General features: G+C 48.9%; 2 protein-coding genes across 4 annotated transcripts; both read right to left on the reverse strand.

Moving 5' to 3' along the window:
- Nucleotides 1-1,480: 1,480 nt before the first annotated feature.
- On the reverse strand, nt 1,481-8,808 carry MYF5 (myogenic factor 5). Its single transcript, XM_033162624.1, has 3 exons — nt 7,988-8,808; nt 3,101-3,176; nt 1,481-1,942 (listed from the first exon to the last, which is right to left on the reverse strand). The coding sequence occupies exons 1-3, from the start codon at nt 8,540-8,542 to the stop codon at nt 1,743-1,745; spliced, it is 831 nt and encodes a 276-aa protein (XP_033018515.1). The 5' UTR covers nt 8,543-8,808; the 3' UTR covers nt 1,481-1,742.
- MYF6 (myogenic factor 6) lies at nt 3,136-22,812 on the reverse strand. Of its 3 annotated transcripts, none has more exons than XM_033162626.1 (4): nt 21,877-22,812; nt 21,566-21,656; nt 20,128-20,254; nt 3,136-3,176 (listed from the first exon to the last, which is right to left on the reverse strand). In XM_033162626.1, exons 1-3 carry the CDS (start codon nt 22,471-22,473, stop codon nt 20,136-20,138), a joined length of 807 nt encoding a protein of 268 aa, XP_033018517.1. In that variant the 5' UTR covers nt 22,474-22,812; the 3' UTR covers nt 3,136-3,176; nt 20,128-20,135. The 3 variants fall into 3 exon arrangements, with proteins under 3 accessions (XP_033018517.1, XP_033018518.1, XP_033018516.1); XM_033162627.1 differs by lacking the exon at nt 3,136-3,176 and adding an exon at nt 13,797-13,815; XM_033162625.1 differs by lacking the exon at nt 3,136-3,176 and having other exon boundaries at nt 19,477-20,254; nt 21,877-22,811.
- Between the last annotated feature and the right edge of the window lie 1,091 nt (nt 22,813-23,903).

The following is a 23,903-nucleotide window of genomic DNA, read 5'->3' on the forward strand; positions in this document are numbered from 1 at the left end:
AGTTTATAGAGGCAGTAGAAGCATTGAAAAGGATCGGATCAGAACTTCTATGCTGGCATCACCATATTCTCCCCTGCCCACCCCCATGTCCATGGCAGGGGGGAAATAACAGGGTTACATTACATATAAATTGAAAAGTTTTCCATTGTGATATTTTGCACACTACGAACGATCTAGCTTTTAGTACTGGCTAGCTCAGCTGGTCTCTGAATAATTGCTAACCACCATAAACCTTAATGTGCTTTGCCCTTTGCAGAACTCTTTCCTTTCATAAAACTGCATGATTGAGTTCCATGGAGATCAAAAGTGCTTTTAAATGTTACGCTTGAACCTTCCTGTTTTTTGTTTTTGCTTTTTTAAGTACATCATATTGAAGAAATGCTCCATAATCCAAAACTGTACCAAGGCTCTCTTTTACATACAATGAACTGAAACACAGATTTCTTCCCTAACCCCAAAGAAAATCTGCAAGGCTTTTTTTATTACCATTGAAAGCATGGCTAAAAAATAAAAATAAAACCAGAATTGGATTTGCATTCCAGTTCTTCAACCACCAATATAGTTTGAAGAAAGCCCACCAAAACATTTAAGTGCTCCTCTCTTGAATGGAAATAGTAAAATAGAGCACCGAACACTTTTTGGAGGTGCTATTTGGTTTCTAAAAGCTTCTGTGTAAAATGATACCGCTATGGCAGTAAAGACAGAGGCAGCGCAAAACCCTAGAGGCAGGAACATCAGTGTCCAGTGGCTCCCCTAGTGGCCAAAATATGATGGCAATTTGCTCCTTTCAGAGGCAAACTGCCTCACCCTACCTGGTTAAGGCTGTTTACTTGCTATAAAAAAAACCGAGGTGTGTGAAAATTGCCTCTCAGAATTCTCCACTTTATTTGTGGGCAGAAAAATGGGAGTGCTATTTCAGCAAAATTTCTATGAGGGAGGAGAAATTATCCAAAATAAATAAATTAGGAATGGAGCTGACCATTAGCAGTGGAAATATCCTCATTCCTTTCCTCTAGTCTAAATTTTCTCTCCAGTCTCCACCCTCTCCCCCTGCTGCAAATGAAAGCAGCTGGCACTTTGTTGAAAGGCTAGCCGCCATTCTGCATTCTCCACACAGACCTGAAGTTGTTCCAGGTCATAGAAGAGGGGGAAATGATGGTTGCCACACACAAAAATGGTAGACCATATTCAAATAAAATTCTGCAAGGCGGCCATCTTTCTCTCATCCCACAAGAAAAAGAAAACCTCAGAACCTGTCTCAGAAAAATGTCTTCTAAGAATTTTCAGCTCATCTCTTATAAAAACAGCATGTTGGTGTTGTTTTTCTCCTCAGTTGGGAAAAATACACATATGAAAATATAACTTAAATTCTATCTGTCATTTTGGGCATCTCAAAACATGAAGTGTTTTTCTGCGTGAGCCAGCTCTGCCTGCATGTCCATTCTTGACAATAACTAGGGTTTTAACGTGGCACAATTTAAAAACCCAACATAGAATTATATAATATTAAAATATAGATGTCTTGGTTAAATATAATGTCATTCCCCTTGTAGAAAGGGAGACGGGGCAAATATATTCACAAATGTACACATTTTAAAGTGACGTCTCCTCTATATACATATTTTTGGTCCAGTGGAATTCCAAGGGCCTCGGATTTCAATGGAGAACCTCCTTCCCGTTGCTGTTGGGAGTTCTTAGCAATGTCCGGACGTGGCTGGAGCTGGTTTCAAATCTCAACCAGCTCATAGTACATGATAGATGAGCTTGGGATGAGGGGTCTCCGGAGTGTCTGGCTGTGACTCAGGGCTGGCACCGGGAGAATCCTGCAGCAATGTGGAGTCCTGCAGTGAGAGACCCGCCTGATCCGAGGAAGAGATTCTATCCACTATGCTGGATAAACAATCCAGACTGGAGAGGGCTGTGCTCACTTCAGATGGATAGACTGGGGCGGGGCAAGAAACAAAGAAGAAGAAGAAGAAGAGTTTGGATTTGATATCCCACTTTATCACTACCCGAAGGAATCTCAAAGCGCCTAACATTCTCCTTTTCCTTCCTCCCCCACAACAAACACTCTGTGAGGTGAGTGGGGCTGAGAGACTTCAGAGAAGTATGACTAGCCCAAGGTCACCCAGAAGCTGCATATGGAGGAGCGGAGACACGAACCCAGTTCACCAGATTACGAGTCTACCGCTCTTAACCACTACACCACACTGGCTCTCAAAGGACATTCAGCGGAAAGAAATAACATTAGACTTCGCATTAGATGGGCAGACTTAAGGCCTGTGGGATCTCTCTCTCTTTTTAGATAAAACCAGCGCTTCCCCCCCACCAGGGGATATTCAAGAGTACATGGTACCGGCACCTCTTTTTGTTGTTGTTAAAAAGTGTGGCACTTACTGTAACAACTTCACGGTGAGTACCAGCACCTCGCTAAGATCCAATAATCGGAGTGAGATCCAAAATAGAGATTGGTGTTGGGGTGGAGTCAGAGGCAAAATGGTGGTTCAGGGACAGAGCCAGTTACCTCCTGCTTTGAGATGATTTGCCTCTACAAATCTACATCTGAGGCTGCAAATATAATGCACATTCACACTGGATTCCCCCCCCAAAGAATTCTGGGCACTGTAGTTTATTAAGGGATGCTGGGAATTGTAATTCTGTGAGGTGTAAACTGCATTGGCCAAAATTATTTGAGGGGGGAAATGTGCTTTAGACAGGCTTTAAAAGTATAGTCTGTAGGAAGCTTGAGTTCCTTTGTTCAGCATAATCTTCACATGGGGCAAAAGCCTCCTTTGCTGTTACGGTTATTAAACAACTGAGAACCAAACACCCCTCTGATCTACTGAAAAGCACCCAGAAATCTATCAGCAGATCTCAATCTACCTTCTGCCAACTCCTGATCGCTATGATTTATTCTTGCTTTGTATATTAATTTTTTTTATCTCAGCTTGAGCATTTTTAATGAATAGGCAGTTGGCAGAGAATACAAATGAAATGCAACTAAAGCTGCCCTCTAAAAAGCCTGTTGTCCCTTTGCTGGTCTTCCATCAGAGAGAGCACCTCTCTGGTCTTGATATGGGAAAAGGACGCTGAGCCTTACCATTTTGGAGATCAGAGCAATAGACATTGTCATGAGCGATGTTTCTTCTAGACCACATCTGGATGTTGCATTCAGCCTGAAAGAGGAGAGAAGAAATGAGTTTCATAGCAATTCCTGCAATGGCTACTACTTCTGCTGCATTGGTGTTGGGCACTCAAGAAGGAGCACCCCAAAATAAGACAGGAAGCTATGGCAATATGGAGATTATGTTCCATCTCCAGTGACAGAGGCAGCAGGCCTTTGAACACCAGTTGCTGGAAACTGCAGGTCGGTAGAATGCTGTTGTGCTCAGGATATGCCTGGGGGCTTCCCAAGCGTATCTGGTTGGCCACTGTGAGAACAGGATATTGAACTAGATGGGTCACTGGCCTGATCTAGCAGGCTCTTATGTTCAACATGGGAAGCTGCTTTGGTCTACCTAGCTCAGCATTGTGAGTTGCCAGGGATTGAACCTGAGGCTGTTTTCATGCCAAAGCATGCACTCTCCTGCTAAGCTACAATCATTCCCATAAGTGAATCCCCTCAATAAAGGTTTTCTTTTGCAAAAAAGCTTTATGGATGGACTCAGGGGTGTAGTGAGCCGCTTGGCTGCCGGGGGCGGCAACCCAAGCAGCACCCCCAGAGGGCGGGGTGTCGCTCTGCGCGCATGACATCATGACACATGTGCATGGAGCGACGCCTCCGCCCAGACCAGCGAGGAGGGGCGTCATGCTTGTGTCAGCCCTCCTAGCTGGCCTGCTCCTCTCCATGTCCTGGCTCCGCTCAGGGAGTCCAGCCAGCGGCGAAAGAAGCCGCTGAAAGGGAATGCCGATCGCGGGGGGGGCAGGGCCCCGCCCTGAGTGTCACCCCCCCAGGGCACTACCCGGGGCGGGCCCCCCCCTTGCTATGCCCCTGAGTGGACTTTACTCATAGTCTGACTGACAGCCATGTTTGGGGTTGGAAGGGATTTTCTCCCAGGTTAGGGTGGCTAGCAATGACCCTGTGGCTGCGGGTGTGTGGGTGCTTCGTTTTGTGTTATCTCAAACCAGGTGCCTTGTTTGAAATTGGTTCTGCCTATTTGCTTTGCTGCTGTCCTTTTTCGCTGAAGCAGCTTCCTTCTCCTGTAGCCCAAAAGATTCTGGGTCCTGCATGGTAGTGTTTGTAGGAAGCTGCCCATGGAAGCTCCTCGTGCTTAGCTTCCAAAACAAGAGATTTGGGCCTGTGCGGTTTATGGAGCCACCTGCCTTGAAAGCCTTGCTCCCAACAACCCCTGGTGTATGGTTACTCAGTGGAATGTTTATGTGCTCAGAGACTCTCTATACCATGCCACATGTTCAAGGTCTGAGACCTGGCATTAAAAGAAGGAGCCCTGGTGAGCTGTGCGTCACTTTGAAGTCTTGATCTTGCCTACCTTTCAAGAAGAAGTTGGTTGGAAGACCTTCCCAACTATTGATACTATAGTATTATTATAGAATCATATAGTATTGTTGCTGCTGCTACAGAAAAGCAACAGAGTGGCAGCTTAAAATCTATGTGCGGTGCAACAAAGAATTGTCTGCATGAGCTTTTGTTCTCTGCAACTACTCTGTAATCACCATTTCATTTCTATCCAACCCCACTTCTCTCCATCCCGGCTCCCCCACCTCCTAGCGAACTACATATGTAAATATATATGTCCTTGCCTATTCAGATGACACTTCATGGATCTGATGGACTCCAGCCAAAGGAGGAGGCCTTTCAATAAAACATGCAGAACCACAAACCGATGCATGATAAGACTCTTCGTTACAATATTACTACAAATAGTAGTAATCACATGGGCAGATCAGCTACTGAGATTGCTTCCAGACATGAGTCTTTTGCTGTGCATCCACACACAAGTTTTTTTGGTTTTGTTGTTGTTGTTGTTGTTGTTGTTGTTGTTTGCAGTGTCCACACCCTCCTAACATCATCGGGCTGCAAACCCATATTTTTTTGGGGGGGGGGTGTTTATATTTAATCCAGATTTAATTTGACAGCTGAACATCCAAAAAGTTTTTTTAAAAAACTGTTAAACATCTGCATTTGCTGCTAGAGTGGAAACTCATTAGCGTCATTTGTTGGGGGGGGTGTCACATGTGTGGTGATGACCTTTTCGTGGGTGGCCTCTATCACTCCCTCTGCTACTTCTATTTGCTGCTTGCTCAAGCACAACTTGCCATTTTGTTCTGGGTACCCAAACAATGCAAGCATACATATTTCCACCAATTGTAGCCTACTGAAGACGTGGCCAGATTTCAACAGCCCAGTTAGAAGGAGCTGGTTTCTCAGGGACTCTGCTGGGTGGGAACACCTTGCAGACTAATAAGTCCATTGCAGGGGGTTGGACTAGATGACCGTTGGGGTCCCTACCAACTCTATGATCCTATGATTCTATTCTATGATAATGCGTTGTGCACTTTTAAAAACACATCATTGCAGAGGTTTTGTGCAATTGATGCTTTTGCACAATTCCTGGTTTGTTTATTTTTCAAGAAGATGTGCGCGCACACACACAAACGTACAGAAATACCTGTACACATGCCCAAAACAGAAAATGGCACTGGAGAGGAGGGATGGTTGAGAGGAGGGAATATACTATCAATACACTCCATCAACTTCCACCCTCTGGTGTGGATGGGAAGCAATGGAGTAGCAACGAAAATCCATGACTGGGAGAGGGGGAGAGGACAGGAATGTGTGTAAGCTGATGTTCCAGACAGATGGTGCCAGACAAATAATGTACACAGAAAAATAGGATCTGAGTGGCCCATTTGCGATTTAAGCCCTTCCCCACAATCTGGCAGCGGCACCCTGAATCGCCACAGCTGGTAGTAGTAACGGTAGCATTTCTTGTGAATTTAGTTAAAGCGAATGGAAGCCAGGCCCTGAACTGAACAGAATGTACTTTTCTGCTTTCTGGAGTGGGGAAGAGACCATTGAGAAGGCAGCCAGCCAGCCCAGGCGCAGTTTTAGGAGTTCCCTATTTCCTCAACGCTGTGCTCGGACTCGGAGGAAGAAGGGGAACGAAGGCCAAGCAACCTGGGGCATTTCCAATCTGTGTGAGCCGCACTGACCCATGGAGAATGGATTGGAGCAAGAGAAAGTCGCAGCCAGCCAGAACAGGACACTTTCCCAAGCGCATCAAAGCTTGGCGCATCCGAAGCCAAATGCCTAGTGAAAAGAATGTGGTTTCAACAACAACAACAACAACAACAACCCCATAACACAATGTGGGAGGGAGACCGTTTTCTCCATCAGCAGGGAAGAAAAACTGGGAGAAAACGAACGTCATCTCAGAGGGAGCTGTTGTTTCCACCATTACCTTGTCCACCGTTAAATCTTTTGATCAAATAAACATACAGTGGAAAACTCTGATCAGAAGTAAGTTAGTTCAATAGGGCTAAAAATCCAAGGAAATTTACACACCGATTTCCCAGGATCTTCATCCTAAAGAAACGTGCTTAACAGGACCGCAGTCCTAACAGGACTCCTTCAGCACGCCCAGAAAACTGGATTAGTTAGAATTTAAGGACTTTTCACTTGCCTGTCGAATTCAAACGGCTTTTCAAGATCTGGGCGTCTGGCTAATTGCTTTCATTAAGAGTGATCTAGGACTAACACCACAAATCACAAACATGTTTACTTCCATAATAGGGAACACGCTGAGTTCAACGATCGCTTGCTTCCAAGAAAACACGCACCAGGTCACAGCCGGAAGCGCATTGCCTCGATTGGAATTTCCTGGCCACGCGCGTTACAAAGAATCGTGCGCAAAGTGAGCGCAAGTTTTGCCTTTATTTATTTGCTGACTCGGCCGCGGCGGCAAAACCGCGCGACTTTCTCACGCAACCATGTGGTCCATGCGAGGCATAGTTAGTAAACGGACTTGCCTCCTAGCACAATTCGGCTTATACTCCCAAATTATTTGGCCTAAAACTGCAGCTTCCAGTTATTTACGGTAAGTCTTTTGCACTCTGTCACATTGCACTCTGAAGCATATGCTTCCACCTTAGATCGACTTGATAAAAGTGGCTACTAGCTTCTGAACAACGCAAGACTCTTTCTCAGAAGCAATCAATTTAGCCAATGACGCAACAGTTTATGAAATCACCAAAAATTCATTTTGTTCTGACGTTAAGTCAATTCGTTTCTGTGTTCAGCATTAAAATATACCATACGCTCACATTTGTCAGATGAGATGGATAACGACCTACCTCGTAGGATTGTTGTGGATGAGGAAAGCATTTCCAAAGCACATTGGAAATTCTCTAAAGACGACTAGCAGTCTATCACAATGCCTTGCTCTGGGTGTGCGCGCACGCGCAACTAGCAAGATGCTCCATCTTCGCATCAGCTTAGTGTGCGTGTGTACCTTGCTCACTGAGGTTCAAAAGATTCTCCACTCTTGCCGTTTCCCCTCTGTTAGCCTTTACCTTCCCATAGGCTGGTTTGTGTTTGTTTTTCTAATCTCTCTCTCTCTCTTTTAATAGGGGTGCGCGATCGATTTTTATTGCGATCGCGCTTAGGCAAGCCACCTCAACTGAGACGTTAAGCCTCGGGAAGCCGGAGTGGAAACCATATCAGGACAAACCTAGACATAAAATGATCGTCGGAGGCAGAGTCTTCCAAGATCGCTATGCCCTTCCGCTCTGCAGGAAGACCGGGCGCAATGCGTAACCTTGAAGCGCCTTTTGTTTCCAGGCGGCTTAAGGAAGCGCCTGCCTTTCCCCTCGCGGCGCTCTGAAGCTCCCCGCGCGCTTGACACCTGGCCACGACCCCCGACGTGGCCCCCGCGCAGCCGCTTCCTCTGGGAGAGCGCGAAGAGGTCCCCTTTCCCTCCCTGGCCCGGTCCACCAGCCTCGGGTGGGGTCCCTCCGAAGTCCTTACCAGGCCGTCGGAACAGCTGGAGGTGGGGCTGTTGGGCTCGGAGCAACTTTGTCCACCGGGCAAGCGGTAGTAGTGGTGCACTTGCTCCCTCAGCAGCTCCTGGAGGCTCTCGATGTAGCGGATGGCGTTCCTCAGGATCTCCACCTTGGGCAACCGCTGGCTGGGGTTGGCCGTGGTGCACCTCTTGAGAGCCTCGAAGGCTTGGTTGACTTTCTTCAGTCTCCGCCTCTCCCTCAGGGTGGCCGCCTTCCTCCGGTCCACCGTGCTCGACTTCTTCTTGCAGGCTTTGCAAGCCCACAGCAGGCAGTGACCGGCTTGGTGGTGGCCCGTGGGCGCCCGGACGTGCTCCTCGCCGTCGGATCCCCCGGGCAGATCTGCCGGATGCGCTCCGAAGGAAGAAGACGACGAGGAGGAGGACGAGGAGGAGGCTGCCATCCGCTGCGCGAAGTCCTCTTCCACCAGTTCCTCCTCGGGGGAAGGGATGCAGGAAGAGCTGTCGTAGAAGAAGACGGCTGAGGATGGAGAGAACTGGCAGCCGTCCATCAACTCGTCCATCCTTGGAGCTCGGGGCGCGCCAGGCGCCTGGGATCTGGGAGCCGTGCAGGCCAGGCCTGGGCTCTTTATACCCGCAGGACAGGCTAGGCTGCCCACCCAGGGGCTGCCTACTTGCTCAGAGCATCATCGCCACGACCCCTACTTGGGGATGGGATTGGACGGGGGGACGTCTGTGTAGAGCTTCCCCCTCCTCTCTCCCAAGGGGACAACGGTCTCTTTCTCAGCTCCTTTTGGCTGCTGCCTTTTAAAGGCGCGGATCCAGGAGGCTCAATTAGTAACACTTTGGAGATCAGAGCAGAAGGAAGAGAGACAAGCAGTAGCAACCAGGAGAGGCCGTGGGGGGAGAGAGAGGCCACCTTTCAAAAACGCGACGGCTCAGTTAAGTGTCAGGTCAGTTCCCGCCTTCATGAAGCCGATGGCTCCATCCTATGCCGTCTGTTTAGAAGGAAATCCCACAGGGCAAGTCCTCTCTCCAAGGAAGGGTGCGTTCCTAACTCCACTTTCCTGGGAGTTTAGGACTTTCTTCTGAGTAGACGTGGCTAGGAATGCAGCTTTAGAACGGGCTGACCTTTGTTCTTAAGAAGAGAACGAAGTTGGACGGCCGTCGAAGATTTCAGGTAGCCGCGCTTGTCCATGGAAGCAGAGATACCAAACGGAACACGACGGACAATTGAAAGAACCAGCTCAAAAGCCATTAGGCAATGCCGCAGGCACATTCGGAAACGCCGTTCCTGCCGTTCCTATGAGTTAAAAATTAGCCTACTGTGTGTGTCCGCCGTCCGCCCCCGGTTTCAGAGGGACGATCGCAGACCTAGAGTCTCTATCTTAGAATCATCGAATTGTAGAGTTGGAAGGGGCCCCGAGGGTCATCTAGTCCAACCCCTGCAATGCAAGAATCTTTCACCCAACGTGGGGCTCGAACCCACAACCCTGAGATTAAGAGTCTCATGAGCTACCTATGGACAGTAATAGTAATAATACCAGAACACACACACAGGCTCCTTTCTAATGACTGATCAAAGCTTTCAGGACTCCTGGCTTCCCAATGCGGCGGGCTTGGAGAATGAAACCTAATGTTCTACCAGCAACTGGGAATTTTCTGATGGGCAGGAGGAGGAAAAATTTCACACAATTCTCCTTGCACCCCACCCCCTCAAAGGCTGACACTTTCTTAAACTGAATGGTTAAGATCCTTGGGCAAGCAAAGAGTCAACATTGAAAGCCCCGTTGACTTTAACAGTCCTGTGGAAATGCCCTCCCATCAGATGTTAAGGAAATAAACAACTATCTGACTTTTAGAAGACATCTGAAAGCAGCCCTGTTTAGGGTATCTGAAGAAGTGTGCATGCACACGAAAGCTCATACCAAGAACAAACTCAGTTGGTCTCTAAGGTGCTACTGGAAAGAATTTTCTATTTTGTTTCGACTATGGCAGACCAACACAGCTACCCACCTGTAACTGTTTAGGGAAGTTTTTAATGTTTGATCTTTTATCCTGTTTTTAAGATTCTATTAGGAGCCGCCCAGATGGGCAGGGTATATAATAATAATAATAATAATAATAATAATAATAATAATAATAATAATAATAATAATAATAATAATTGCAGGGAGAGATAAGGATTTGTGGAGTAGAGCGCATGGGATGTTAAAATTTTGACTTGGTCACCGGGAGCCACTGCTCTTTTTGATTTAGCCCAAGCAACTCTTGCCTTGCCGCCTTTCCTCTTCGCTCTCTTGTTTCCTCCCTTGCTGCAGTTTCATTTTGCCAGAGGCTGCGCCGGCGGGAGGCCGCTCCAATCCTGCCTCTGCACCGTTACAGATGCGTTCCAGCTGCCACCGCCCGCCTCGCCTCCACTTAGTGTAAAGTTTCGAGTCTCACAGACCCTGAGTAGCTTGACAGAGGCGGTGGGAACGGCCTCCCCGAGATCCCAGCAATTAAGAAGTGCAGCAGGGCAGGCGGAAGGGAGCCTCAAGGTTTGCTAGGAAAAGGCCTTTTCGCAGGCCTTCGCCAAGGCCCCAACAAACTGTTCAGTGGCCCAGATGTGAAAGGGGAGGCTTCCTAGGCAAACAGCTTGTTTCCTTCGGCTTCTTTCCTGTTTGCTTTCCTCGGTTCGCATCCTGCACTTTTTAAGCACTACTTCTTCCTATTGAAAGAGGTCGGTATTAAACGTGCGCATAGGAAGGGAGAGGGCAGTTTCTATCCGCTTTCCTGAGCCCAGATGCAGAGAAAGTTCTTGCCTTCTGGCAAGGCTTCTTGCTGGCCTGGATGCGAGAAGGGTGGGGGAAGAAGTCAGTCTAGGAAGGCAAAATTCGTTGCTCCGCCCACATTTGCTTCTGGACCCGCCCGCCGCTGGAATGTGGCCCCCGGAACATTGTCTAGAAAGGAATGCGGCCCTCCACCTGTTGAAAAATGTTTCCTATCTATGATGTAGTGTAGGCAAACGAATCCGAAAAGGAAGTTAAACCATTGACTTCCGTGGACTAATACTGATTTTGTACGGGTCTTGGGTTCATTTTGTAACTTATTTGTTACTTTTTAAAAATAAAATAAAAACCAATTTATTTTTCAGTGTTGAAACGCATCGAAAGAGAAGTAGTAAGTCAAAATGTATTCGAAGGGGCTACACAAATGCAGACCCAAAGTAAATTGTCTTGCATGAACAATTAACAGATGAATTGCTGAGTCCCTTCTTCGCTGCTCAAAGGAGAGCCGTGATTAGGGCTATGTCTACACTTACACCCCCCGCCCGCCCCCAAAGAAGCCTGGATATTTTTTACTGAGAATTGGAGATCTCGTCCATCTTCACTGGGGTGGATCGATCATCAATAATAATTGATGGTGGACTACTTTACAATAAATAAAAGCGAAAGGTAACAGGGGGGCCTTCAATTAATATTTTAAGAAAAGGTGAATGCCACACACACACACACACACACACACACACAGTATACGTGGCATTCCCCTTTTCTATGTGTGTGTGTGTGTGTGTGTTTTAAATAAGCTAATACATAATATAAAGCTTTCATTCTAGCGCATGCGATTTCTGCCTGTTATAAAGCACAGGCGTGTCTGTCTCTCACACACGCTTTGAATATATTCTCCACTTGAAATACAGGTAAATGTTTTGAGTCAGCTCTCTCTCCTAACAACTTCCCAGCCACCATAACGTTGGCTAGGGCTGGTGGGGGTTGTCGTGGATCCGTTCCTCTGGTTTCGGGGAGGAATCGCCCACCAAGCAAAGAAAGAGGTATCTGGTGAGCTGTAATTCGAGGACTGGCTCCGATGGAGGTTTTGAGCTCGCGGATTCCCCAGGGGCGAAAATTAACCCGTTTACCGATTTATCCTCCGAAGAACACAAATAAACTTGATCTTTTGCAAGCGCCAGCCGCCTTTTCCAGGGCGCTTTCTCTGCAAATCAGCTCGGTGGCTGAGAGGGCCTCGCAGCGGGGCTAATAATACAGTTTGATTCCTATCAGGAGGACCAGAAGCGCTGCGCGTCGCTCGCCTTGTTGCTTCGTGACCTCAGGGGGCATCAAACACTTGAGCAGATGCGCAAAGGGATGGGAAGCATGGCTGGTGCAGCCGAAAAGAAACCGTTAAGAAGGCGAGAACTAGCCTGGATGAAGGGTACATCACCAGCTCATAGAGAGCTGATTCTTGTGGGCTGAATGGAAAATGTGCAGAGACGCCAGTTATTGTGCACATTCGCCAGGCGTTGCTCAGAAAGTGCTTAGTAGCTTTTGCATATTCACCGCCAGTGTGCTGTTTAAAAAGCTCGCTTATGGTGAATGTGCACATTTTCAAGTCAACAGCTCCGAAGCCCCAAATCATTACTTGACAGCCAATCGTGCTTCTATCAGGGAGTTTCTGAACGTCTGAAAGTGCAGAGGGGAAAGTGCCTTTACAGGAATGCTGTCAAAATATATGGCAATAAAATATTTCTTCAGATTTTGGAAGGAGAACTCTGTATTTTCCCCGGGAGAAGGAGAGATATTGAGTCTTTTTCGTAGTTTATTTGGAGTTTAGATGCACCCTCACAGAGAAACAAAAAAATGAGCCATTGAATCAACAATATTATCAGTTTTTCTCGAGTCAGTGGCTCCACCTGATGAACAAAGCGCGTTTGAAGCACCCCCCTCCCCAAAAAAACCATGGAAACTGTAATTTAACTCTCACAGAGTTTAACAGCACACTTAACAAACTGCAGTTTCCTATGATTCTTTGCTGGAAGCTATGCGCTTTAAAATTTATATTGTGTACGCAGCCCAGTGCTTCTTTCTTTCTCTTGAGAAAAAAGCGATCCCTCCAGCCTTTGTTGTGATTATTATTGAAGGGATATTTGCGCTTACAGCACTTCAGCTCTCGTCTCCTTTGTCCAGAGCTTTTGGGAAAGTCCTCGGCTGCTTTCTCCTGCTAAAAGGAGCGCTGGTCTGTGTGTGTCGTCACTCCAGCAAAAGTGCATTTGGTATCTCTCGGAGGAGCCGGCTCCCTTTTTGTAAGCCGATCTCAAAACAAATATGCAAACGTCCAGCCGGAGAGAGGAACCAGAGAAGCAAGGAGGGGGGAAGCAAAGGAGCCCCCCCCCCGGAGGAGGCACTTGTGGGAATCGGGCACCGATTGAGTGAGTGAAAGGCAGCACGTGGAGGGGAGAGAACCGGCAAGAAGTTGACCCGTTCCCTCTCCGACATTTTCAGAGGCCTCTACAGAGCTGTGAAGATTTTTACGCAGGGCTAATGAGAGGCTGGCTGAAGATTGAACCTGCTTTCAATTCCAGGTCCAGCCAGTATTCAAATCAATGGGAAGTCAAGGGCGAACTGAGCTCTCATTGCCAGAATAAATTGCCAAAACTACCGAAGGACAAGGAGTCTGGTCTGCTCCCATACTTTTGCGTATGTTTCTGCTACACAGGGTCTATTCCACATCCCGTGGACATTCCAATACAGTACTGTCCTTACTGTTTTGCTACAGTGTGTGTGTGTGTGTGGGGGAGTTTACAAATCTTTGCATTTATCAAACGCAAGGTTGTGTGTGTGATGTATACAGCAAAGATTCGCACGATGTAAATAAGTGACAGAAGAAAGATAGGCAGTCTTAAAATTGATAACATGGCAACCGTTTTAACTGAGTTTAATTGGGGGGGGGGGATTCACATTGTTGTAACTCGCCCTGGGATCTCATGGTGAAAGGCGGGTAGCAAATGCTGCTGTCGCTTCCTCCTTTGTCAGGGACGCAGGCGGCTCTGCAGCCATGCGCCTTCAGCCAAAGTGTTCTGGGGACAGAGAAACTTCTTAGGAAGGCGTGACAGCCGCGATTGATTTGGAAGAGAAGGCTGGGGGGGGGGGGGTACCCACGAGGCAAAAATTCAGGTAAAAGAAAGAGAGAGATTTTATACAAAGACCCTAGTCTCAGATGAAGATGGCTGAGTCGGCAACACGGGACAAGGAAAAACCTCGAGCTCGGGATGCTGGTCCTCAAGGAAATGATTTCCTCCTTAGAAAGCTCAGTTTTTCACCATTCAACATATGCGGGGTGGGGTGGGGGGCTGGCACCTTCAAGGGGTCCCCAAAGACTCCCCCACCGCTGGCAGATGCCCTCCCCTCCCCCCCAACCTCTACTCGGCTGCGGGGCCCGTCTGCGCCCGAGAGCGCACCTATGTCAACACAGCCGTACCTGCCCCAGCGGCGGGAGGGCTCGAGTCCGGCCCAGCTGCAGAAGCCATTGGCCTGGCCTGGCCGAGATCAAAAGCGGCCTGCGGGAGGCAACAGGAGCATCAGGCCAGGGGCAAGAAGCCAGGGACTCCTTTGGGCCCTCGGGTGCGCTGTCCCGGGTTCCTTATTCCAGAGGCGCTGGCTGCGTTTCTCTACAGGCAGCTGATTTTCAGGTTGGCAAACTGATGACTATGTATATGCATTAAATTTGTATACTTCAGTTCATCCATAGATCTCAGGGCGGTTCACAACACGGCATTCTGAAACAATCTGGGGACTTCAGCTCCTTCCACCACCAACCAACCAGCCCCATCTAAACAAGGCAGCAGTTTCAACAGTTAGAAATGAATTCAACAGATGTTCATTAAAGCAAGCAATCGAGCAATTCGAGCATGGATCCTAGCTGAGGGTCGGGCGGCGGGGTGAGGTGGGGAAGCTTGTTGGTTCTCACTGGAAGGATAAATGACACACTGGGGTCCGGGTTCAGATGATAACACTGCTGGGTTTCAAGCCACTAGAGTTCCCCCGAAACTGCGTGAAGTTGAGGGTGGAGGAGATGGAACACTGTTCAGATTCACGATGCATTCTAGTTATTTTGTACGAGTTTATGCACTGTGAAATAGTGCATCGGATTGGTTCCATGCTCAGGATTCTGTTACTAAGATCCACAAGTGTTCAGCAAACAGATGAAGTGGATTTATTTCTTCAGCAAAGGGCCATGACAATCTTGTTGACATGACAAAGGGTGCTTTTGGGCGGAGTGTGTGCGTGTAATATACTCCAAACAGGTCATTGATATATTGCAAAGGAGTCAATGAGAAATTTTTTAAAAACTTTTTTTTTTTATCAGATATCACCTACAAAGGGTAAATTGGATTATTATTATTATTGTGGGGTGCAGTATGGACTGACAATTTGACATGGCCAGGTCAATATATTTTGGCACCTCATGTGCCTCCCACGCCCCACCCCCGCCACACCTGGCCTCATGGGTGGGCTGGCCCTGCATTTTGATGACACTGAAAACAAGCAAACTTGCATGCATGTGGAACTCCAATTTTCGTTTTTATAAATACTGTACTAGGTTAAGGTCTGGTTAACAACAATAACCTTTTTTTGTAATGTATAATGTACAAGTTTTCTCCCCCTCCCCGTTCTGTTTTGTTTTCTACATGGGATATATATATATATATATATATATATATATATATATATAGAGAGAGAGAGAGAGAGAGAGAGAGAGAGAGAGAGAGAGAGAGAGAGAACCAGAGCACGCCAGGCACTCCTGTCTTCCACTGCCTTCCGCAGTTTGGTCAGACTCATGTTGGTAGTTTCGACTTTCGAGAACACTGTCCAGCCATCTCGTCCTCTGTCGTCCCCTTCTCCTTGTGCCCTCAATCTTTCCCAACACCAGGGGATTTTCCAGGGAGTCTTCTCTTCTCATGAGGTGGCCAAAGTATTGAAGCCTCAGCTTCAGGATCTGTCCTTCCAGTGAGCACTCAGGGCTGAATTCCATAAGAATGGATAGGTTTGATCTTCTTGCAGTCCACGGGACTCTCAAGAGTCTCCTCCAGCACCATAATTCAAAAGCATCAATTCTTCTGCGATCAGCCTTCTTGATGGTCCAGCTCTCACTTCCATAGCTTTAACTATACAGACCTTTGTCAGCAGGGTGATGTCTCTGCTTTTTAAGATAAATAATAAATAATTCCAACCCCAACATTAACACCCATCTGAAAGCTCTCAAAATTCTAGTGGATCAAAATAATCAGAATCCAGCAGGGTAAACAATGTGCCCTACCTTACAGGGTTGTCCTGAAGACTACCATGAAGCGCTTTGAGCTCTCTGAAGCTCCATATTGGTTATGGCAGTTTCCTCAACCTCAGCCCTCCAGATGTTTTGAGACTACAATTCCCATCATCCCTGACCACTGGTCCCATTAGCTAGGGATCATGGGAGTTGTAGGCCAAAAACATCTGGAGGGCCGAGGTTGAGGAAGCCTGAGTTATGGTATGGTGAGAGAGGGTGCATGAGGCCATCAGCTTGCTGAAACTCTGCAAGTCTGGGACTGGACAGTACCTGAATGGGAGACTGTTTGAGAACCATGAGTCCACTTGGGAGAAATGGCAGGGCATATACAACAACAGCAGCAGCAACAACAACAACAACAACAACAACAACAACAACAACAACAACAACAACAACAGACTAAGCAATCTATTATTGGCTTGTTGCCTATAGACGCTCTGCAGTAAGAGACACATTACCTCTGCGACCACCCCATTATCTTCTCAGTGCAAAGATCTGCCAAGCACAGTCCCCCCCTGTAGTGTGTTAAGGGTGCTGGGAATTGCAGTTCCTTGTGTATAGTCCCCAGGATTTTTATTTTATTTTTATTTTTTAGAAAACCGGGCGCTTTAACTGTCTGGTGTGGATGTGAGACTACTAGGGGCAGGAGCGGAAAGGCCTCCTAATCTCTCCATCAGATGAATCAAGGATGTAAGAAGTTGACCTTGTTTCAATCAGCCCCAAGCCGAATAAATGTATTTCCTTCGTTCTCCAGCTGCTCCCTTTGCAAACCACCTTCTCCCTGGTGGGTGGGCTTAGGGGAGCAAATAAAGAGGGTGGGGTGGAGAGACCTCTCACTAGATCCAGACACAAAACCTGCTTTACTTATCTTTCTCCAGAGTTGTGCTTCCAATGGCCGCGTTTGCTTTGGCTTTAGAGCTAGGTAAAGATTATCATTCTTAATATCAAATCCAAACAGTGTAATTGCAAACACACCCGGGGTCTCTTTGACTGCAGCCACCGAAGACGCGTTGGGCTGGGGGGCGGGGGGCAGGCCCGGGAAAAGACTATTTTCTTTCTTTAATGAGAAACCTTCTTGGAAGTGCCGTTTACTCCAAACAATTTCTCACGTTACTCCGCTTTGCAGGGAGAAGGCAAGGACGGAAGGGGAACCCAACACCGTTTGGTACGGCTAAAATATCACAAGGAAGAGCTGGGACTAGGCGGGGACGTACAGACATTGGGTGGGTGGGTGCGGGGATAGATTTCGTTCCTGGCTGCTGTTTCCTTCGGATGGTTTGGGGCTCCTAAAAGCTTTCCCGCCTTCGGGATCGGCAGTCGCGCCAGGGACAGTTTGGTCTCTCAATGCAGTGGAACTCTTCCCTGCAGACGCTTTCAACTTAAAAACAAGGACAGCGTGAGCGTTTAAGTTTCTAGGCCTCAAGACACAAAGACTTTGCTGGTAATAAAAGAGAAACGTCGGTCAGCATCTAGGTTCGCGAAGGGCTGCTCTTCATACACACAGATTTGCTAAATCTAATTTCTCTAAAGGATAATAAACCAGGGTTTTCTCTATACAATGCAGTAGAACTCTTTTGGAATCAGTGGGACTTAGATGTAAAGTCGCTAAGAAGTCTGTGACGTGAGCCTGCATTTATGACAGTCGCAATATATATGAAATTGTGCAGATAACATTAAAGTTTTGGAGTGGCTGAGTGTAAAAAGAACTATTCTCTGAACACAATCGTCTTCCAGAGTTTGGATTGGTAGGCGACCTTCAAAATTCTCGTTTTGTAACTCAGATGCCAGATTGGAATCCTCTGTGCACTTAAAGGTAAAGGTAAAGGGACCTCTGACAATAAGCGGGCCCAGAACTGCCCTTGCGACACGACGCAAGATTGCTTTAAAAATCATGATTATTCTATCATACTACCAACTCAGGCCTGAGCTATTCTCTGTTGAGGATGGAGCGTAATAATAATAAAAAGAAATCGGGCAGCTGCAATTTTGCCTGTAAATCACACACGCACAGAGTCCATGTTTACTCAGAAGAAAGTCGCACGGATTTCCATGTGCCTTACTCCCAAGTAAGTGAACGCAGAATCGAGACTTTAGGAAGATGCAAAGAATGATGTTTGGACAGCCACAGCCCGTTAAGCTAGGAAGGCAGGGGGAAATCTCCAGATCAGCAGTCTCTGAATGAGAGGCTAAGAGATCTGCCACCCTTGAGATTATTATTACTATTATTGTTATTAACAACAACAACAATTACCCGCCCTTTACCTTAAGGTCCCAGGGCGAGCTGCAGCATTAAACCACAATATTAAAAACAATTTAAACAAGTTGCAATCATAAACATCAGGAGAGTCCCAGAACATAATTAAAGTAGCAGCACCAAACCACAAAATACGCAGAACCAGGACAAACCCACAAAGCGCCTTGCAGAGAATTGGAAATGTTGCCTCTCGCTCTGCATGGTGAGGCTGGCGGGGAAGCAGGAGGAGGGCAGGGAAGAGAGACGTGCGGGGAGGGTTGTGGATTCTTGGTGGTCGCCCCTTCCTGGGATGATAAACAACTCTGGTTACAACTAAGGGCTGTTCCTCCCTGGAAGGAAGAGGCTCGCTTTGCCAGCCTCAGAAGCGGATTGTTTTCCTCCAGAGGTGCGCTCTTGGCCCCGTCCTCTCAGCCACTTAACCCCTTCATCATGTGAGACGCCCCTTCTCCACATCTCAAGGGACTGGACAGCCTCCTGTCGGAGCCTCTGGATCTCACGCCCATCCATTCTGCTTCAAACAAGGTTGGAGTGCAACCCAGGCGCACAACCCGCAAGTGGGGGGAGGGGAGGGGAGGGGAGGGGAGGGGGAATAGATCCTGGCAATATGCGAGTTCGGATGCAAAAGGCACACCTGGAGGAGTGATCTCTGGAAAGTCGGCAAAAGAACGAGCAAAGCGTAGATTCGCGGCGGTAGATGCTCTTTGAATGCATGAGGCCTAGCGACTTGGTGGATTTTAAATCTAGTAATACAGTTTGGGGAGAAGAAATACAGCGTGGGAAGTTGTTGGGTAAAAGCGACAGGCGAAGAAGGCAAGCCACAAATAATGAAAGTGCTCTCTCTCGCTCTTTCTGTTCCTAAGCCATTTACTCTGCTTCTTGTCCCATTCATTTTATGACTTCAGAGGAGGCACTCGTACTATTTCAGTAGAGCAAATGGCCAGAGCTCGATCTTAAAATAATCCCACGCACGAGGAAATGCCATCCGTTTCAATAACCGGTAGTACGTTTCTGAAAAAGCGGTCCCGCTTGTTCCTTTTTGGGGGTCGGGGTTAGAGAAAGAGAGGAACCCATATCATTTATCTCTCCCCACCAGCTTAGAGTCTTCAGTTGAATCACACAAACGCCAAAAGGCTAAAAATATTCAAGCATAGCTTCTTCTTTTTACATAAAGAGATTTATTTTACAACCTTGGAAACTTTATCTAACTTTTCTTATATACAGGATCACTTTCCACATTTTAAATAGATAATAATTTTTTTGTCTTTTTTAAAAAAGGGAATAAGAGATAAAGAAAAGTACTAACATTATGTACAAAAACAAAAACAAAACCCACGCAAACACAAACCCTAAATCTCAGGAACTTTAAAAAAGAGAGAGAGAGAGAATACAAGGCAACCAGGAACTTCCTTCAAACAGGAATGAACTGTGTTACCCAAAGAAAAGACCCTCAGTAAACCACAAGGCAATATATTAATTATAAAAGGAGAGGGTTGGGGTGGTCGAGGCAACGTTTGGTAAAATAAAAATACCTCTGAAAATTGGTTTTGCGGGAAGGGGGGGGCGGGGTGGAAATGAAAGCGGGCCGGCGCACTTTTGTCGGAGGGCAAAACTTCCTTTTAAGAAGATGCGTTTTTTATTTGTTCAGCTGTGTGTTCTTTTCCACAACGCCTCCCTCCACCCCATCTAGGATTTCCAGAAGATTAAATTAATTGTGATTTAGTCCAAAGGGCGAAGTGGAGGGGGAGGGGCGGAGAGGGAGGGAGAGAGACCGTCCCTTGCGGGGCTGCTGCATGTTTCCAAAAATACTACCAGGCCGGCTACTTCTCCACGACTTCCTCCCCGCTGGGTACTTTGCGGTCTTCTGACGAGATGCTATCCACGATAGAGGAGAGGCAACGGAGGCTGCTGGACGCGGACGAGTCGCCAAGGGGATTCCCTGGGTTTGGAAGGGGGAAAGGCAGTTTAGCGCACGCGGGATCGGGGCCCCATCCTCCTCACGGGCCACTTGTGTTTTTGAACCGAAAAGCACCCACAGAATCCCACGGTAGGAGCCCCTCAAAGACCCACACACTGGTCATGGAAGGGGCGGACAGGCGCGTCAGATCTGTTTTGTTGCGAAAAGGTGAAATCCCAAGATCTACCAACCCAAAGTCAGGTGCAAAAGGCAGGAAGTTTAGAATAAAATCGTGGTGGTGGAGATTCTGAATTCGGCCATTTGTCAGCACGGGGCTGACACTTCTGGTTACCACCTATATATATTCGTTTCCTCCGCCGAATTCAAGGAGTTGGGATCTCATCGTTAAAAGAATTGGCAGCCGGAATCCAAATGACGGAGAGATCGACCACCCAGGGGACCCCTCCGTGTGTTATCACCTTTCTGGGACACACGCCACTTAGACAGATGCAGCAGACTGACAGGGTTAGCCCCCCCCCCCCGACCGGGAGTTATTTGGAAACGTGAATCCCATTCATTTCCAGCAAGGATTTTACTCACAAGCCCAAAACATCCAAAGTACACTAGCACAACATTTTATAGTTGAGGGGGATTTGCGCCTGTCAGAGGACGTGTTTTTAGGATCACAGGCAGAGGAAGACCATATTGCGAAACGTGCCGCTGAAAGGATCGGGTCCGCTTCCAAGTCAGTGAGCTCAGGACGGAGTGGGGGTTCGGTGTAGTGCGATCCTGCAGCCGGCAACTCCCGGGGCAATTCACCCTCCTGAGCCATCCGACGGGAGCTCTCCAGAAAGCAAACGCATTGGGAAGATTACCCAGGTTTGGCTTGATAAAAGAGCGGAACAGGTGCAACTCGCAGCTGGTGTTGGAAGGAAACGTCGGGATTCCTTCTGTGCGCTTCTCCTTAGGACAGAGACCGCGTTTGCAGTCCTGCTCAGTTCAGTGCTTAGGATCGCGCTGCGCCTGATTTACTAAGGCAGAAACTTCCAAAGGCGTCTGTGAGCCGCCGCCACCGCCCCCTCCCCCTCCATTTCAAACCAGCCGCCATCTCTAGGGGAAAGAGTCCCTTGGGAAGCAGGGCTGCTCTAGGGGACCCGCCGGCGCCTGAAATGTGGGACTTGTGCGCGCGCAAATGTGAGTAGCCCAACCAGGCGAATCCTGCGAAGTGAAAGCATTTGGGCTGCGGGTGAGGGAAGAGAGGGCGTAGTAGGGGGCACAACACTCCCGAGTATCCCAGCCAGATGAAACACCCCACTCCACACCCCCAGTCTCCTTGTCAGTGTGGAGCTTTACCTTCCTTGGCGCCGATGGGCAGCGCCCTGGAATGCTCCGAGCCGCTGGGCCAGTCGGCGCTGCAGGGGCTCAAGAAGTCGGGCGGGGGCACCTGAGGAAGGAAGGAAGGAAGGAGAGAAAGAAAGAGAGAGAGTTGGGGGCGGGAGTGGGGCAGGGGGAGAGGGAGGGGGCTGGCACGAAAGGGGAGTGCCGATCGGCGGCGGCGGCAGCAGCTGCAGATCCGCCGCTGGCCCGGCTGCGCCCTCCCTCGCCAACTCGGAGCGGGGCTAAGGGAGGCGACCGCGTCTTTTGCGCGCGGCAGTGGCGCTTACATGGCCCTGCTTGGCGCTGCCGACGAAGGCGTCTCCGACGGCGCCCCCGTTGGCGGGCAGCAGGAGCTGCTGGTGGCTCTTGTCCTGCTGGTCGAGGCGGTGCAGGAGGTCCTGGAGCCTCTCGATGTAGCTGATGGCGCTGCGCAGGATCTCCACCTTGGGCAGGCGCTGGTTGGGGTTGGCCACCGTGCGCCTCTTGAGCGCCTCGAAGGCCTCGTTGATCTTCTTCAGGCGCCTCCTCTCGCGCAGCGTGGCCGCCTTGCGCCGGTCGGTGGGCGCCGACTTCCGCTTGCATGTCTTGCAAGCCCACATGAGGCACTGGCCCGGGCAGTGGGGCGCTTGCAGGCCCGGTGGCGCCAGCACGTGCTGCTCCTCGTCTCCCCCGATGCTGCTGCTGCCGCTGCTGCTGTCGCCCCCGCCGCCCCCTCCGGCCTCCGGGGCCAACTGGTCGGGGCATGAGCTGGGCGACAAGGGGCCCTCGCTGCCCGGGTACAGCGGCGATCCCTCGTCGGCCATGTCCAGGGCCTGCAGGCCTCCATGGTCTCCGGCGTCCAAGTAGAAGAAATAGGAGCCGGGCTCGAAAAGGTCCATCATCATGGCTCTCCCGCCGCCTCTGCGCGCCTCTCTCGGAGGGGCTCCCGACCGAGAAGCCCCCGCAGAGAAGCCGCCCGGCCCGGCGGAATTTAATTAGCGCGCTGACATCAGGGCCCCCGGCTGCTTTATATATAGAGTCGCCGCTGAAACCCTATCCCCGGTTTAGCTGTCGCGGCGCATCACCCTCGGCGAGCCCGGCCAACACGACGCTCCTTCTGGGTGCTGCTGCTGGCCGGACAGAGGGACAGCCAGAGCCCATCCTAGCCTAGTCGAGGAAGTAGAGGCCTTGGGGAGAGATCCCCTTCTCCGCAAAGCGCGCTCCCAGCTTTCTGAACTCGAGACCCATCCAGCACAGCCAGAGTGACAAAGTTGGACACATGGGAATGGCTTGCTGGCATGGGCCTGAGTGAAACGCAGCTGGTTGGTTTCAGGCCAAAGGGCCCGGGCTTCAAACGAAAATCCCCTCTCCCTTCCCAGCCTTGGGCTAAGTATAGAACTCTGGCTAGGCTCTAATGATTATACTTGCAAATAGGCCAGGTAATAACTTGGTGGGGTTGTGTTTTTTTTTAAACAACAGCATAATCATAATCATATTTTTTATTATTTCTACCCCACACATCTGGGCAAAAACATGTTTCTCCTAAGGCCTAAATGCCTTAGGACCAGCTCAAGGAGGCAAAGCAGGGACGGGGATCTTGTGGTCCTCTGGATGTTGCCCAGCACATCTCCCACCAACCTTGACAGTTGGCTGTGCTAGCAGCAGGGGCTGGTGGAAGTTGGAGTCCACAAGTTTTCAATCCCTATGATAAAGTGAAAGTAGCCTGGGACCTGCTGCTGGTAGATCTTGGGCTTCTTGGAGAGGAATTGGGGAACTTCTAGCATCCTCCAGGTGTTGTAGGACAACTCTTGTCACCATTGGCCGCACTGGCTGGGACTGATGGGGGTTGGAGCCTGACAATGCCAGGAGGGTGACACAGGTTCCCGATCCCTGCTCCAGGGGATGCTGCCAGGAAGAAGAGCCCCAGCCTCTAATTCTGGTGGTGCTGATGGTGGAGTGTCTCTGGGCTCTGTTCCTGGCATCTCCCAAACCATGTTCCTGTCTAGTGAGACTTCAGGTTAAATTGCTGAATTAAGGGCGAGATTGAAATAATTTAACCAATCACAAAACCAGACTGGTTCTTGCCGCTGTGCACTGAGTGGGTCTGTGCCATATCCAGCCCACCTCAAATGGTTCAGCTTGCAATTCAGCCAGTATTCAAAATGAAAGTCTTACAGATGTTAATGGTAAGGCCAGAACAAGCCATGGTGGAAACTTGCAGTTTGTCTGTTTTGGAACAGACCGTGAGCTTGGGTTGAGATGTAACACCAAGCCAAACCATGGCTTGGCCTTGGGTAGTGCAGTGGCAGCAGAACCGGGGGTGGAGCATAGTGGC

This window comes from Lacerta agilis, chromosome 10 (genome assembly GCF_009819535.1).
Source record: "Lacerta agilis isolate rLacAgi1 chromosome 10, rLacAgi1.pri, whole genome shotgun sequence".
Classification (NCBI taxonomy): domain Eukaryota; kingdom Metazoa; phylum Chordata; class Lepidosauria; order Squamata; family Lacertidae; genus Lacerta; species Lacerta agilis.